The sequence below is a fragment of the Lepidochelys olivacea genome, assembly GCF_965140295.1.
Source record: "Lepidochelys olivacea isolate rLepOli2 genome assembly, chromosome: 26".
In the NCBI taxonomy this organism is placed as follows: Eukaryota; Metazoa; Chordata; order Testudines; family Cheloniidae; genus Lepidochelys; species Lepidochelys olivacea.
This window is the reverse complement of record NC_140436.1, coordinates 11,106,651-11,124,220: the sequence shown is the minus strand read 5'-3', so window position 1 is coordinate 11,124,220 and position 17,570 is coordinate 11,106,651. Positions and strand designations below refer to the sequence as shown.

At 47.1% G+C, this 17,570-nt stretch overlaps 1 protein-coding gene across 1 annotated transcript in view; it reads left to right on the top strand.

Annotated features, from left to right (window-relative positions):
• Positions 1-7,943: 7,943 nt before the first annotated feature.
• AAK1 (AP2 associated kinase 1) overlaps positions 7,944-17,570 on the top strand; it is a 114,589-nt gene continuing 104,962 nt past the window's right edge. The window contains exons 1-2 of the mRNA XM_084615275.1: positions 7,944-8,155; positions 8,528-8,708. Of these exons, the coding sequence (XP_084471401.1) occupies positions 8,129-8,155; positions 8,528-8,708 (208 nt within the window). The 5' untranslated portion in view covers positions 7,944-8,128. The remainder of the gene's footprint in view (positions 8,156-8,527; positions 8,709-17,570) is intronic.

Below are 17,570 nucleotides of genomic sequence, written 5' to 3'. Positions count from 1 at the left end.
GCTAGATAGACCTTTGGTCTGACCCAGTATGGCTGTTCTTAAGTTCGTATGTTTTGTGTTCCTGTGATATACAGTGTTGGCAACTCTCAGGAATTTATCACAGGTCTTGCAATATTTTCTCAAAGCCCCAGCTCCTGGAATCATGTGAAAACTAAGAATTGCAGCTTACATTTAAAAAAAATATATTTCTAGCCCTCATTATAGTGAAGAAAATTTTGTTATTATTTATATTGTGGTAGCACCTAGGAGCCCCAGTCATGGAATGGGACCCAATTGTGCTCGGTGCAGTACAAACACAGAAACCCACCCACCCCCAATTGTGGTCTAAAGAATTTAGCTTGAAAACATGACCCCTCTGACACCAAAGAGGTGAAGAAAAAGAGTTTCTATTATGTGTAAATTCTCACAGTTTTTAAGCCAATCTCGTGGCGTTTTGTGCCTGACTCAAATGTTGACACTGGGCGTTGGCACTAGTGGATTCAGTAATGCTGAGTAACCTTGTACAGTGGGACAAATTCTAGTCTCATTTACACTAGGGCAACTCCAGAATCCCCATGAGCACTCTGATGTCTATTGCAGATGAACCTTTCATATTCACCAGTGGTGATCGATCATGCATTTACATGGTTCAGACTGACCAAGAGCTCCATTTATGCGCCTATTAACTGAAATGCTTAGCTTACCGGTGTTGGGATCCTACAGGATCTGAGTTTCATGTTGCTCACACTGGGTAAAGGAGGAGTAACTCCACAGAAGTCATTAAGCCAGCATAAAATATATGTGAGAAGAGAAGCAGGCCCTTGGCATCTGTAGGTCCAGTTTGTGTGATATCCTTACCCATCTCATGTGGTACCATATTTTCATTGGCTTTGGTGGCACGACTTGTGACATATGAGACTATTCAGTGTAAGGATGGCCAAATCTGGCACTCTGTCAGTGTATACTTAAATATTTTGGAGAGGCAGAGTAGCCCAATAGCTAACCCAGCACACCAGAGTTGGGTCTGGAGACTTGACTTCTAGTGCTGGCTCGATCACTAACTCACTGTGTGATCGTGGGCAAATCACTTCCCCTCCCCATGCCTCAGTTTCCCCACCTGTACAATGGGGATAAAGACCTTTGTGAAATACGTTGAGGTCTACGGATGAGACGTGCTAAGTACAATTATGAATATTTTATTTGGTTATCCTGTAGATCCAATTTAACAATCATAACTTTCAAAAAATGCGTCCAAGGTTGAGAAAAACAGTGAGGCACCCTCACAAAATGCCACAAAACTTTTCGTAGGCAGTACTTGAAGCCCAGGTCGAAAAGCCCTGTTCAAACGAGGTAAAAGAAAGGAAAAGACGGTGCCAAAGACCGTAGGGGCTTAATCACTCTTGCCTGCATGTTGCTTGCAAACATATCTGATTTAACATTTTGTTTACACACCTGTATTTCCAGTAAACATCTCTCCTTTAAAACAAAACCTGGAGGCACACATATATATCTGCTGGAAATGCTCCCAGTTACACGCAGAATTTTCCATCAAATCAGCCAAATAAGAGTGTGGTAGAGACAGTCACCTGCATTCTGGATTATTGTCACAGATTATCTGCATTACAGCAACTCCCAAAGGCTCCAATCAAGGTCAAGGCCCCAGCAGCCGAAGAGGGGTTTAAATCCCTTCTTCTCGTCAGGCAGATGGGGCTGGGGGGGGAGGTGGTCTTAAACAGGGATCTCCCACTACCCAGGTTAGAGTCATTCTAACTCATTTTCTGTCCCAGTGAGTATTTAGCTATTCAATGATTTAGTTCAAGTTGAACAACTCCAGCAGGAGAGATGGAGGGAACCCCACTCAGAATATCCCATAGCCCGGGAATTGGAGCACTAGCAGAGAGGTTGGAGATACCTGTTCAAATCCCTTCTCCTGTTCAGACAGAGGGGGGACATGAACTGGTGGTCTCTAACCAGTAGGCTAAAGGTTCCCCTGACTTGCATAGATCTAAGTGGCCTCTGCACACGCCTACCAGCTCGGGCCCTACGGGTGACTGAGCGCCGACCTTCCCCCAGGTCCTGGCTTGCTATGGGGCTGAGGTGGGAGAAAGGCTCCTGGGTGCCTAGAAGGAGGCAGCGGTGCACTCAGAGGCAGAAATATAGGAACCAAGGGTGCTTCTGCTGAGCAGCAGCCGAGTGGGAGTTCTATGGAGGGCGAAGGCACCTAAAAATGGGACTTAGGCACCTAAATCTGGGGGGGTCAGGCACCTAAGCACCTTTTTGTGGATAGGGGCATTGTGCTTGGTGCTGTACATATGTGGCCCACTGTTCAGCGTGCGCTGTACGTCTGCCTCTAGTAGCTCATCCACAGGGGATGTGAGTCGGCTACAGTTACCAGCGAAGGCCCCGATCCTGCAAAGTGCTTCGCTTTGTGCTTAACTTTACACACTGTGAGTGGTCCCATATGAGCTAATGGGACAACTCAGGGTGCATCCAACCCACTTTCCAGAAAAGTCAAACGAGAGACTGTCACTGATCTCGGTGGAGCTCGATTAGGCCTAGTGTGAAAAATTAAACTCATGAAGGTAGGACAAGAAGGAATGAGCGTAATCTGCAGCAAAGGAGATTTCAGTTAGATATTAGGAAAAACTTTATAACTCTAGGCATAGTTAAGCTCTGGAATAGGTTTCCAAAGGAGGTTGTGGAATCCCTGTCACTGGAAGTTTTGAAGAACAGGTTGGACAAAGACCCATCAAGGATGGTCTAGGTTTACTTGCTCCTGCCTCAGCCCAGGTGGCTGGATTTGATGACCTCTCAAAGTCAGTTCCAGCTCTACATTTCTATGCTTTTTTGTCTTTGCAAGTTTTAGGGCCTGATCCAATGCCCATGAAAGTCAATGGAAGCCTCTCTCCAGTTTTGGTTTAACTGGTCAGGAAACAGAATTTCTGTTTTGTGGGAAAGTCCAACATTTTGGGGAAGAAAACTGTTTTGACTCAGAATGAAAAGGCAAAATTTTGAAACTTCCTGCGGAATAAAAATTCTGAAAAATATTGCTTTGATACTGTTGAAATATTTCATTTCTATATTGTTGTTTTAATTCAACTTTTATATTATATTCAAATATTCGTTGTGTATTAGATATTTGTATGTGTTATATTAAATATTTGAATATAATATAAAAGTCAAAACAAAAAGATTATTAACAAAGCTGCAGATTGCAAACACCTCAAGGACAATGAAATCTGGGCGATGGGAGTATTAAGAAATAGTTACATTAAGCAGAAAATCCATTAAAACAACAAAACCAAAAAACTCTGCCCCATCCCAGCCTGCAGAACGAGACTTGCGCACAGAGAGGAATAGGTTATTAATGTATTGTTGTTATTTACGTCACAATTGCACCGAAAGCCTCCAGCCAAGATAGCGGCCCATTGTAGTAGGTGCGGTAACATAGCGAGAGACACCCTCTGCCCTCAAGGAGCTTTCAGTGTAAATAGACAAGGCAAACAAAGGGCGGGAGACAGGAAACACAGACACTGTGAGGGGAGATGGTTTGCTCAGGATTACACGGCAAGTTACCAATAAAAAGTGGGAAAAGAATTAAGGTCCAGCGCCCACTCCACTGTTCAAAACTCTATAAAGCTACAGAGTAGCAGGAAGCAGTGGTGGATTTTGGGGGCGCTGTGGATAGCAGCGGACCCTCCACCCAGGGCCGGCCCTAGACCAAATGGCATCCCCCTCCCTCCCGGCATTTGTTCAACTTTTGAATAGCTTATTTTTTTATTGCATTTGTAGCCCATTTCGCAACTTGGATGTATGATTTGCATGCGTCATTTATCCCTGTCATATAAGCCGATCAATTTGCACGCTAGGAATTGTAAATCCGTATTTATTGGTGCCATATATAAACAAATAAAAAAGTTCGTTTCCTCTAAGCTTATAGAAACTTTTTAATGTTAAGAATAACTGAAATGTACTAACATCAGGAAATTGAACTGTACACCAACACTGGGTGGACCCATTGGTGGCACATAATGGGGGCTAAGGGAGGCTAAACCTCTCCAAACTTCCACGAATGCTCTCCACCATGGCCACGGTGAGGCTCAGGGCTCCTCCAGGCATCCGGGGGTTGGGGCAGGTGGGCCAGGGGTGGCTCAGGTGGGCGGGCTGGCGGGCCGGGGGCGGCTTGGGTGGGCTGGACTGAGGCTCCTCCAGCCACGGGGAGGGGCTCGGGCGGGGGGGGCGGAATGGGGCAGGGCCTCAGACAGAAGGGGCGGGACCTCAGGCAGAAGGGGCGGGGCAAGGGGCTAGGCTCCTTGAACAGGGGGCTCACGCGCCACCCATGGGTGGACCAGTATTAAGTAGCGTTACAGTAGGTGACAGGCTTAGACTACGAACCCTAGTCCTTTATTTCAAAAGGTCGCTTTTCTCACCTTCGCCCTCGTGAACTGAAGCACAGGGTCGGAGAGATCCACAGCCTGGCCAATGGCATTTTCAAGCGATAAAACAGGCAGTGATGTCAGTCTCTCGTCGGCCATCGTCACGCAAAGATACGTTTTCAGGAGCCTGAGCGTCAAAATGGAAAACGTCGTTCTCAGTAGATCTGGAAGGTTCCCGGAGATTCTACAAAGGCCCAGAACATTCTCGGCGGTTAGTGAAAAACGAGTCCGCGCACGGAATAGCTGAAACATGTGACCTCAAACGTTCTACTTTCCCTTCCGTCGCTAACCACAAAAACAGCCCCCTGAGTCTGCACTCCAAGAGGTCCCCTGGGTCACCTGCCCCTAAATCCGGCCCCGCCTCCACCTGCCCTGGGCGCCAGGGTGCCCAAGAGCAGCCCCCGGCCTGTGTCCCCACTCCCTAGCGTGTCCCACCCAGGGCAGGTGGAGAGTCCAGGGCTCTCCACCGTGGTCCAGGCTCCCTGGGAGGCTCTTGCCATGACCCAGCTCCGGTTTCCGGCCTGGCCAGGGGGCAGGGCCTCAGGAGGAAGAGGAGGAGCAGGGGGTGGGGCCCTCAGCCCCCCAGCGGGAAGAGGCTGGCGCTGCTAGCAGGGGCTGTGCTTCGCAGCGGGGGAGCTGATCACCTCCTCCGCCGCGAAGCACAGCCCCTGCCTTCCCGAGGCTACTACGCCCATGTTAAAAAGTGGGTGGGCCATGGCCCCCCTGGCTCCCAACATCCCTAGACCTCCAGGGTGTGGGGAGCCCAAATGTTCTTTTTGTCCAGGGCCCCAATAAATGTTAATCCACAGGCAGCTCCCCCTATGTGCCAGGAGCTCCCAGAAAGCCTGGCGCCGAACCATCCTACCTCCACCATGCGAGGCATCATGGAGCCCTAGATGAGTAAGGCCGGGGGTTTAGAAGGAACCTGTTTGCAGGAGCAAAGCACAGGTTTGTAAACTCAGTTCCGTTCTTCTGTTTGTTTATATTCTGATGGTGTCTATTCAATGGTGGCTCCATTGTGCTAAGCTCCTGTCCCAAATAGCTTACAATCAAAGGGTACGTCTGCACTAAAGGTGGGAGGTGTGATTCCCTGCCTGAGTAGACAGACATGCGCTAGCTTTGCTCGAGCTAACATGCTAAAAATAGCAGCATGGGTGGCGGCTTGGGGTAGCCCCCTAAATCCAAGCCTGTCTGATTCCCGGGTCCAAGCTTGGGCAGCTAGTCCGAGCCACAGAGTCCACACAGCTATTTTTAGTGTGCTAGCACGAGTCTGTATACCTGTGCTGGGAGTCACACCTCCCAGCTGCAATGTAGACATACCTTAAAGCAGGGGGTTCTCAAACTGGGAGTCGTGACCCCTTAGAGGGTCACAAGGTTATTACTTGGGGGGTCGTGACTGTCAGCCTCCACCCCAAGCCCCACTTTGCCTCCAGCATTTATAAGAATGTTAAATATAAAAAATGTGTTTTTAATGTATGAGGGCGGGTCGCATTCAATTTATAAGCAGGGGGTCGCACTTGCTGTGTGAAAGGGATCACCAGTGCAAAAGTCTGAGAACCACTGCCTTAAAGGGCCTGATCCAAAGCCCATTGAAATCAATGGGAATCTTTCCACTGACTTCGGCTCAGACTCTACATCCCAAACCATGCACTAGTGCCTCAGTGCTGTCAACTCTCACGACAATCTCATTTTTCTTAAAGCCTCAGCTCTGGGAGTCATGTGATTACATGAGAATTTCACCTTTCTTTCTTTCTTTCTTAGTAAGTTTTTAGCCCTCATGGTTGCAGAGAACAGTTGTGAAGTCGTGAGATCTAAAGGCTCAAGGATTAGAAAAATCTCATAATTCCTAAGTCAGTATCATGATTTTTTGAAACACGATTCATGAGTTCTGAATGCTTTGGACGGGCAATTCTGCTGCCTGTGTGGAGCTCATTGCAGGGTTGCAGTCTAAATATACAAGACCAACAAAGGGGTACAGCATGGAAAGCAAGTCTGAGGGCTCCAATCCTAAAGCCTTTATGCACTAATCAATCCAGTGTAATCAATGAGGATTTGAGCTGTGCCAGGACTGCAGGCCCAACCCTGAACAGAGCTGAGCACCCAGCGATCAGCACTTTGCAAGACTGGGCCCATTGCGATGTTCCCCAAGCACCATGCCTTGCTTGGGGAATGGGGTAGAGGAGAAAGTGGCCTCTGATATACAGGCGAGACAAGGTGATCTGGTGGTCCCTTCTGGCCTTCAACTCTGTGATTCTGTGAAAAAGAAATAACAGAATCATAAATAATCAGTTTTGCCAACCCCAAACATTCATAAATCACGTTTCCACAAAATCATGAGTCTGGCATAAAAAAAATCACAAGATTAAAAACAATACACATGGGATTCTTTTTATTTGCCTCCTGGCTTCTGAGCTTTTGGGGGCACAATCAGGGCCTGTCTTCACGCTTTTCTCTGCCGTCGGGAAGCGAGCAACTTAGCTTTCGTTAAAAACAAAAACAGAGTGAGATTCTCTCCTCATCACATGCTCCCAGAGTGGGGGTTTTACGAACCCCCCAGAACACGCAGAGACGCACGAGACAATCGCGGGAGTCCCCCACCACTGAATATTTATTATCGTTCCAGTGACATTTGTTTTAAAAAAGCACGGCTAATGCAAACAACGAACAGGGCTACGGCCCAGCCCCGCTTTTCCCAGCACAGCCTGTTTGTTTTGCTCGAGTGAGGCGGCTGGCTGCCTGTTGAAGGAGGCTGAGTATACAAACTCCTGCCAAGCAGGGGTGAAGGGGGGCGGGGGGGGGAAATCAGCTCCATTGGAAAACATTTTTGGGTGCTCTGCTCTTCTGGCCACAATGATGCCCCTCTTGCGGCTTCCATAGAGTACAGAGAAACTACAACTCCCAGGCGCCCTCGCTGCAAGCCAGGGAGGGGGGGTGATTTCTTTATACTAATTTATTAATCAAACCCATCAGCCTGCAGCCCAGGCGCCATCACCTCAGCCACCCAGCCAAGGGGGCACCGAATAAGGTTGACAACTAAACGCCCCATCACGCTTTACTCCACCCCCCCCCGCCACCTCAGCTCCTCTCCTGGTGCATTCTGGGAATTGTAGTCCCTCTCCTTGCCCAGCTGGCCAGGGCAGCCCCCTGGGAGAACTACCACTCCCAGAACGCCATGCGACAGAGACGGTCTGTTGCAGTTTAAAAACAAAAAAAACAACAACCACTCTTTGATGTCCAGCTTACTTGGCTGCTGCTTTAATTTGGGCTCGGCACCACCCCCAGCCCCCTTTCCTCCCAACCAGCCTTTTGCTTTTTGCCCAGCTGAAATCTACTGTGGAGGCGGGAGGGAATAAGGCTGGGCCTGAAGGGGTTAAAAAGAACAGCTTTGGGGAGAAGGATGGGAAATCACCCATGCACCATCTCCCCACTCCACCCACCTTTATTGAAGCAGGGACTTCCTGTGACAGTTCATTTCCTGGTTGGATGGAGCTGGAGGAGGCGGGGGTGGGGGGGGTGATTGGAGTCAGATCAGCCCTGTAATGGTCTCTGGTTATCAGCTGCTGTTCGCCTCCTTTAAGTGGCAATGTTACCTTATAACCATGTTCCACCCAGGGCCGGCAGAGAGGCTGCAGCCGTGGTAACGCTGGGGCTTAGCTGCTAGCGACAGCCGCCCCTTTGGCTCCTAGGTGTGTGTGTGTGAGGGGGGGGTTTACATGGAATCATTAGCTGCCCAGGAAGAGGTACATCCTCCTTCTGTAATCAACTGCTTGCAATGCTTTTGGGGGCTGGGTGATGAAGGGCAAGATTTTGTGAGTTTATATTGAGGGGAATGGGGGGGGAAGATCTGACAAGGGGTATGTTTTGTTTATTTTTTTTCCTGATTATTTGCAAAGTGTTTGTAATCGTTTGTCCCTCTTTGTTTTTCTGTGCTCCTTTACAGGTCTAAATCTGACCAGCTCTGCCTGCCAGGAGCGGGGGGGGGGGGGGGGGGAAAGGCATCTGCCCTACTTCAAACAAATCACCACTAGGAGTGGATTATTTTTATTGGCTGGAATCAAGAAGGTGGGGGGAAATTGGACCTTGAAAAATAACATCACCTTTAATCGTAATAGAATTATATCTCCGGAGAGATGAAGAAGTTTTTTGACTCTCGTCGAGAGCAGGGCGGTTCTGGCCCTGGCTCTGGTACCAGTGGAGGAAGCAGCAGTAACACGGTGGCAGGGAGTGGGTACATCGGCAGGGTGTTCCATATTGGGAGATACCAGGTGACGGTGGATGAAGTGCTGGCTGAAGGTAGGATTGCACTGTCTTTATTTTTCCTTTTAGAAAGCTGTTCCATTTACTACGAACAGAGAGGCTCTGGCCTTTCTTTAATCACCCATCCCACCCCCCCCACCCCCAAGATTTCATCACCCGGAGGGGTTTGTGATTTGATGGCATCTACAGCAGACAGCTTTTCAGTTTTTCAGATATGTAAATCAATTGGGGGTAATACCGATTCCTTTTAGAAATCCAAAAGGAGACCATAAAAACAGCAGGGATTGGATTTTTCCCAGCTTTCAACTTGGAATGCTTTAAAAACAAAAATCATGGCACATTATAGTGGAGGAGCTCTCCACCAATAAACAATGAAAGCAATGGTCTTTCCTCTAACTTTCTTCAGTCAGATTCCTCCTTTCCTACCTTTGTAGGAAATTCTCTCTCTGTTTGTAGTGTCTATTTTACAGACCAAGTAGGGCAAACCGCTGGTTGGGGTATGGGATTGTCTACGGATGTGGGGCTACTGCAAAGAACACTGGAATCCAGATTACATGTTTGGGTTGTAAAGTGTTTTTTAAAAAGGGGGGGAAAAACCTAACAGGAAGGGTTTGGAATCCTAAAGGTGTCTCTAAACTGGATGTAAAGTGCTTGCAATGTAGAAAGCTGGTGGGGGGTGTGTGTGTGTGTAAATTATCACTATTATTTGATCTAGAGCTCTGCTGGCGTAACTAGAATGTTGCGTGTCATATGCTAAGGCACTAACAGAACCTTCTGAATGTTTCTCACTAATAACCTTACCCTCGACCTTCAGAATAATGCTGTCTTCCACTAGACCTACTCATAGGCCATTCTTGGCACAAAAGCCTCTGAATTTTCAATCAGAGCAGTGTTTTTTGTTAATTGTATGGGGTTCTGCAAAGGCATTGAGTTAAATAAGCTTAATAGGGAGAAGGAAGCTGGTGTCTAAGAACTGGGAGGGGGGAGGGCTATGCCAGCTGGAAGGGACCGCGTATTTCCCTAGGTCCTGTCTTCCCACTCCCCCTTCCCTCCTTTTCTTCACTGTGGTGTCTTGGAAATCTTTCTAATGACCTTTTCAAGTCCTGGTTGATCTGTAGCTTCCTACCTGAGGGTGACTGAAAGGCTGATTGTGGTGCGGGCACGCCATTGACCCTGAGATAGGGAGGAGGCCAAAATGTATCCAGAACAGCCCACAAACTGGTGGCAATGGTGATTTTTGCTCTTGCTTGGTGAGGCACTGACTTTAAATATACGGACTGTATATTGGCCTATTTCTTTAAGGCCCTGTTTGCAGTGGGAGCCCGGGTACTGGGCTAATTACCACCTGATCCTGCTGTCATTACACACACTGCCTAAAACTTGCTCTCTGGCCTCATCCCTGTAACACAGGGAAGAAATAGACTTCTTTACTGATGAATAATCGCTGCTGGCAAGTCCTACCCGGGATACTGATAGCAGCCCAAAGAAAGCTTCCATGATTCTGGGACCTCTCGTGATCAGCCCTCATAAGTCGTATTATATGCATTTCAGTTAATCTGTGCTGTAGCCCACAGTTAAGAGGGCTGGGATGGAGGGAGAAAGCATGGCAAGGGGGAAATCCTATCCTGATAGCCCTGGAGCTCCTTTGTGAGTGTCTGTGCTGAGAGCAAGGCCTGGATTTAAGGACTCCTGGGTTCTAAACATGGCTTAGTGGTTAGGGAGGGGACTGGGACCCAGTGTTTGACTCCTGGTCCCGAGTCTGCCATCGACTTGCTTGCACAAGTAAACAGGGCACAGCTAAGCCTGCAAAATCGGTAGGATGCATGCCTTGGAGCAAAGCTACCGGGATGTGAGAGGAGTTAAGTCAGTTCTTCTCTTGGATGCTGGTGCCTGGGTCCCTTCCCTCAAACGGGCCGATTGCTACAACTGATCAAAAATCCCTAAGGATGCTGAGAGCATCTCCTACTTGGTGCTTGTCTTAAAGGCCGTGTTGTTCACCAGCCCACTTAATGGGGCTAGTGGCTTAGCGAAGGCCCGTGAGATCATGCTGCAATGGGGGAATAGAGGAGATCACCCTCCATAAGCAGAGGAAATCTGGGTCACATGGGAGGCAGTGTAGATCAAACATACTGCAGCTTCACATTTTGCCTGCTGGCTGGCATTGCATTCAATGTGCCACTGCAATGCTCAATCAGGGGTGTTAAGGAAGCGAGTTGCATTGGCAGCGATAGGGATCTGGAGAGCAGCCTGGCAACCCGGGCCTTGAGCTGGTGCAATCTGGATCCATCTCGGATGGAAAACCTTGCTTGCACCCATATGATTCTGGGTGTGTGTGCTTGCTTGGCAATTTTGAAAGGCTGAGCCCAGAAGCCTCATCCTCCTCTGCTAGAGGAAGAAACCCATTAGGTGGAGGTGAACTAAGATGTTGGCTGGGTAAAAATACAGCCTTCCCTACCCATTGCTTAACTAAGGATGCCAAGTTGGTGGGGTGGCACAAGGCATAGAAAGTCAGAAGCAAGATGGAATTTTTGCAAAAGTGACTGAAGAACTGTAGTCTGAAATAATGAAGAGAGCATGTGTGTATATATACGTGCCTTGCAAACTCGAGGAACTAGTTTAACCAGCACTGTTGGAATTCAAGTGGCAGGAGCCTTCCCTCCGCCTAGTGGGACTTTTAGTTGCCCCCTCTGGATCCTGCTGAACAAACTCTGCTGAGTATGACTTATCCCTGGCTCATAAAGGAACCCAGGAAGAGCCAGTACTTTGGAATGCACCCAATGGCAGATATTTCCAAACACTATTTCTCCCCCTTGCCCTAAGGTGGATTTCTCCCCTCCCTCCCCGAACATCCATAAAAATGTGTGTTCCTTTCCAGATACAAATTATGTTTGGACTCTTGTTTTCCTGCAACAAAAAGTCTGATTTTTCTTAAAAATTTGGGAATAAGGTAGATGGGGTGAGGAACTTGGAGGATGATGGTAGAGTACTAATACAGATACCTCTCTATTCTGTGGTTAAAGTGAATTTAAAGGCTGACTTGTTCAGTCACTCTATGAATAGGTTTACCAATTTTGGTTGGACGTATTTCTGGAGGCTTCTTCACATGACCTAACCTTAATTAAGATTAATCTTTAATTCCTGGGGACTCCAGAGCAATCCTGGAGGGTTGGCAACCCTCCCTCTATGAACAGCCATCTTTCTTTAATCCAATTGTGGGGTTGGGCCCAGTTTTTGAAGAGACTTTCTCCACCAAAGTTTACAGAGAGTTAGGTACTCCAGAAAGCTAATGCTGTGGTTTTTTTTGGTGGGTTGTTTTTTTTTTGTTTGTTTTTTGTTTTTTTTGTTTTTTTTTTGGAACCCTTCAAGGCCTGCTTTAAAATCAAGGGGGTCAGAATGTCTCTCCTAAAGGCAATGAGAGTTTTGCTACTGATGTTCCTGAAGCCAGAATTTCTCCCTGGATGTATCACAAATGACGGCTAATGAGTCCCATGAGTATCCTGTTTCCAAAAAAAGGACAGTAGAATTGAGTGCAGTTCTTCATCTCTGCTTCTGAGAAGACTGGAGCTAGAAGCAATGGGGATGGGGATGTGGCTGTGATGGGAGAGGGTTGGGATGGTAGAAACCTAGTTTAAAGGGAGTAATGGAGACTTGCAAAGGAGTTCATATGTTGGTGCGTCTTGTGCCTCAGAGTGCATGAGTGTCCTGCTTGTACCTAATGGCTTAAGTTACCAAGGGCCGTGTTCTGTGCTGTTACCGCCGTGTAACCCCAGAAACTACATGGGTGTAACGGAGGGCTGAATTTGGCCAAAGACGTGTGTGCATATTGGTAGGCTCATGTCGTCATAGCTAACGTCCCACTTGTCTTTGGCTGCTTGTAGTCAGAGGCAACATTTCTTCCCGTTCTATGTACATCTGCTTTTTAAAAACTTCTACGTGTTCATTTATTTAGCTTTTTGATGCTGATTTTTGTAGAAACGTGTAACTCGGAGGAGTTGGCTTAACAGTTTTTTGGGCTCTTCACTCAAATTTTGCAGCCACTTCTGGTGAGCGTGTATGATATTAACTAGAAAGATTTTCCTCACCAAGGTGTAGATCCTAACATTCAGCAATATGGAATATAATACGTATGGAAATGTGCTGTTGCAACAATGGAGTGCGGGCTTTGTATTTTGCTAGATCTTAGCAAAACCAACCCTGCAAAAGGCTATTTTGTTGCTCTTCTCTATAGAGATTTTAAAGGTGATGAGCTTTGTAACTTCTCGGGTACCATTGTGCTAGTAGCATAGATCCCACTTACGCAGTTCAGCCAACCCAGCTTGGATGAAGTTTTTGAAGACTTGAGCAGGAATCAAAGTAAAGCCCAACTATTTCTGGTTGAGACTATTTGTTGGCCTCTATGGGTTGCTTTGTACCAAACGTCTGGTGTTCAGAACAAGCTGAACATGGATGTTTTTGGGTTGCACACTAATCCCTTTATCTACTTGAAATGGGGAACATGCCTGTCTTTGTATAGGAGCAGTGTGGATGGGGCACTGGCTGGTCCACGTTCTAGCCAGCAGCCTTTTGAACTTTGATATCCTGAGCGAGAAGCTTGTGACACACAGCACGTTCTTAACGAGATAGGCTCAGCATGAAGGAACTATGTAACTCCAGGAGCCTGGGGAATCTCAAGTGGCTTGTTGGATGAATTTCACAAGCGCCTAAGTGTTTCTTTGCTTTTAGCACAACTTGCTGTGGCCACTGGTGCATACTCGCAGTCCCTAGATATAATCAGGGTGTTAGGGAAGATGCTAATGGACTGAAGTGCAGAAGATGTTCTAAACAAGCTTTTTTTTTTTGTGCACAGTGCTCGTGGAAAGGTGCTTGACAGCCCTGGAGACTGAAATGCTCTCTCCCCTGCCCCATGGTGTTTATATAGTACCTAGCAAAGTAGAATCCAGGTTGTAGTTGGGGCTATTGGGTGTTAGGTAATATACTCACTGAATGTTAAATCTCACCAAATGAGGGTCGGTCAATCCATCCTCCTCATCGTAGCCACTCATCATACTCCACACCTGAACAGAGCCATTATATGAACAACATACCCTCCTATCTCAATGTCTGTATTTTGACCTGTTAAATTTTTACCACCAATCGGGGATATTGCAGATTATGTACTCCTTACACCATCTGATCTTAAACCAAACTTTGCACCCCTGGATAATCCTGTAAGTTATTCCCTGATAACCAGAGACTTCTACGCTTAAACTCTGTACTGTTCACTTTTTTTTTTAAACATAGTAAATGCACTGGGCCTATTCAATAGGTAATTAGAGCAAGTAGTGGCAAGGCAAGCCTCCCCACCCCAGCCACAACAGTGTACCCCTTCCTCGTTGGGGAAGACCCCTTCTGTGGGCAAGGTGGCACAGCATCCCAGCCCATTCAGTTCTTGGCCTCCACCATTTACGAGGATGCGAGATATTCCCCTCCCTGGGATGAGAGAGGACTCTGGTGCAGACACCTGGACCGGACTGAAGACCAGAAACTCCACATGCCATAGACCAGCCAACAGAACTGCTTTAGGATCCAGTGGAGCTGGGCTGGGTTGGACATGGCAACCTACAAACAAGACTGCGTGTCCCATTGCTGAGCTGTGACTGTCCCAAGTTGCCCTTTTAACCTGAGTAGGACAGACTGCCCTCATAACGTTAATATCCTTCAAACAAAACCGAAGTGGGTGGGGGCAGTCTTACCATGAAGGCTGGCTGGATTTGGAATCTGGCTTAGCATGTATGCAGGGCTGCCACATTCCAGACATGCCACTGTATTCATCTCCGGCTAATGAGGGGTTCCAGACTGCTCAGGTGCACTATAGTAGCATCGGGGCTGGAAACTGGGTCTATGTTAAGTGTGGTTTTTCCGGTCCCCTTTAACTCTGGCTCAACTGTACAGAGTGGGAGGCCTGACCCCAGAGCCCACTGAAGTCAATGGGAAGACTCCCATTGGCTTTAGATAAGGTCCTGCATGGTCTTCGAGCATGGCACAGTTTTTCTTCGCTTAACGTAACCTGAAAGTGGAACCTCCCTCTGACAAGCCCCTTTCCAGCTCTTGAATGGAATTGCCAACTGGAAGGGATACACATGATTTAGCAGGCAGACTGCAAATCAGAAATTCAAGTTCTCTTCCCAGCTGCTGATTCACTGCAATGCTTTGGGGTAGTTGGCTAACCATTCGGCCTCATTTCGCAGATGGATCGGTGAGGTCTAATGATGCTTGCCTGCCCACATGGGTGTTGTGAGGCATAATTAATATTAGTAATGAGCTTGGATATCTTTGAAAGAGGTTATTTAAGCCCAAGTACTGATTCGAACTAAGCCTTTGCTAATAATGGAAGGTAATAGAATAAATAACTTGACCAGTGTAGCATGAACTCATTGCTGGGTGGGGACAGATCTTTCAGATGTGTAAGAAACCTATTTATCTTTTGAGTCTGGGATTGGCTACTGCACTTGTTTTGGGGGTGGCGAAAGGAAGAATAATACGACACTAGTACAGCTAATGAGGTGGTAGGTTCTTGCTTATGATACTGACAGGGAAGCATTGGCAAGATCGAAGGGGAAACCTGTTGACCCCAGGAGACTCTGGCACATCTCTGGGGTTCTCAGACTTCCTCCTTGCAGTCTACCCTCTCCTGTGGCCAGCACAGTAGTTGCCTCTAGATGAAGTATTAATCAGATTAGTAGCTGTCTTCAATTTACAGCTGGAAACCAGGAGCAGGCCTATGCAACTCTCCGTTGAGATGGGACTCTATATGTGCTCCTTATCGCTACAGTATCTGAGCACTGCAGGAATATTAAACTCCTCCTCCTTACACACCTGTGAGGTGGGGGGTATTATCCCCCCCAACAAGCAGATGAAGCAACATCCCTAAGGTTGCACATGGAGTCAATGGTCAAGTCAGGAATCAAAGCTGGGTCTCAAGTCCTAGTCCAGGGCCTTCTCCACAAGACCATCCTCCTTCAGTAGTTCTCCTGTGTCTCCATATTCTGCAGACTATGATGTGGAAGTCACTGGCATATCTTGCAGGAGCAGAGCCTCCTGCTGACCTTGGGCCGAAACCCTCTTTACTGTAACAGTAATGGGTTAAAACTCCTCTGGAATAATATGCTCTTCAGAAGCTGGCTTCAATCAAATCATTTTGAAGAACAAATTAAGTACCGGTGATGAGAATGAGCATGTAGGTGAAAAGCAGCAGCTGAGAGCTCCTCATCCTTTGTACTCCCATCTACGTGGGCTTCAGTGTTTGAATCTGGTCTTATGCTGAGGAAAGGTGGCTGGGGAGATGGAGTCTCCTTTCTTGGTGTGTGTGGTTTTAAATATAGACCAGTATACTTAAAGCCAGAGGTTACAATTTCTATTTGGATGGAGCTGGTCAGACCAACTGTTTTGATGCAGGTAGCCTTGGATAGGGCACTAACTCCAAAGTAATTAGGATTGCTGTTCAGAGGGACTTGATTCATATAAGGCCATAGAAGACCATTGTGATCTTCTTGCCTGGTGACCCGTGTAATTTCTGTAGCCAAGAGACTAGCGGCCCCAGTTTTTTAAGTTTATACTGGCCAAAACTCAAGCTACAGGAACAAGAGTGACCCAATGGTGAGGGCCAAATAGAAGACTGCCATGCTGGAACTTTTGAAATAGTTAGTATGACACTCTCCCCAGGAGTACCCAGGGCTCTGAGGAACCTCAGCGCTACTTGCCCTTTGCATAAAGCAGTCTTGTTTGTGTCTGCAGTAGCTGAGCTCTCTGAAACCGACAGCATCTGGCCACACAGATATGGCCTCGCATTCTCAGTTCCAGACTAGTAATAGGCACATACCCGCCCCTGAGTTCCTTGCATGTTCCCTCTGTGGTATCCAGAACCCTGTCACTGGCAGAAATGACCAGCTAAGCTGTCCCTGAAGGAGCAGCGTAAACACAGTTTGACTGGTACAACTCAGGATCAGGTCCTTTTATACCAACATAACACTGGCATAGTTATAGTGAAGCAATCGTAAGTTTTACAAAGATTGAGAGTGCGTAAGGATAAGAACAATAGGTTACATAGAAAACAAAAGGAATCATACACATTTTATTGTGCATGATTAACTTGAACAGGCTAAGCCCTTGTCTAAAGAAATCTATCTTACACAAATGTCCTCGACCGCGCTTTCAATCGAACCCTGGTTGAGATCCCATTTTCACACGTGTAATCACGCTGCTGGATTACTCCCTAGGTGCAGGATAAAATGGTGTCCTTGGTCATTGGGTATTTTTTTTTCTTTGCACCCTAGAGACAGGATGACCCCAGAGACAGTCTTCAGTGTCTTCTCATCCCTCTCTTTACTCCATATGCAGACTTGGCTACCATTGTGTTGGCTTATAATGCTTAAATGGTGTGTTTCTGTCAAATGGAAATAATCTCCTGTCTGGTCGTCAGCTCTGCTTGGGACATAGACACAAATATCATCCGTACATCCATCATGCAACTATGAGGGTCCATGTAATCCTAGTTTTCATTTAAGATCTCACATGACATTCTTTATAGATAAATACTATGACAGCAGTGTGTTGGGTGTAGCGAGTTTGTCAGGCATGTTAGGAGTTGCTGACATTAAGCAGTGACCCCTTTGCCGGGTGGCACCAATGGGCCTCTGTTACACTTAGGAAATCATTTGAACTTCCATCATAAGAATGACACTCCTAACACTGACATCCCCTTCTACTCCACTATCTCTGCCAATCAAAAAAAAAACCAAAACAAAACACACAACCCCAAGCAGAATTTTGACCCCATAAAGGGACAAGTGCCAGGGACTTCATAAAATCCACCAGGGACTTTGCTATTTTACATGGAAGGTTCTCTGAAATTATTATGCT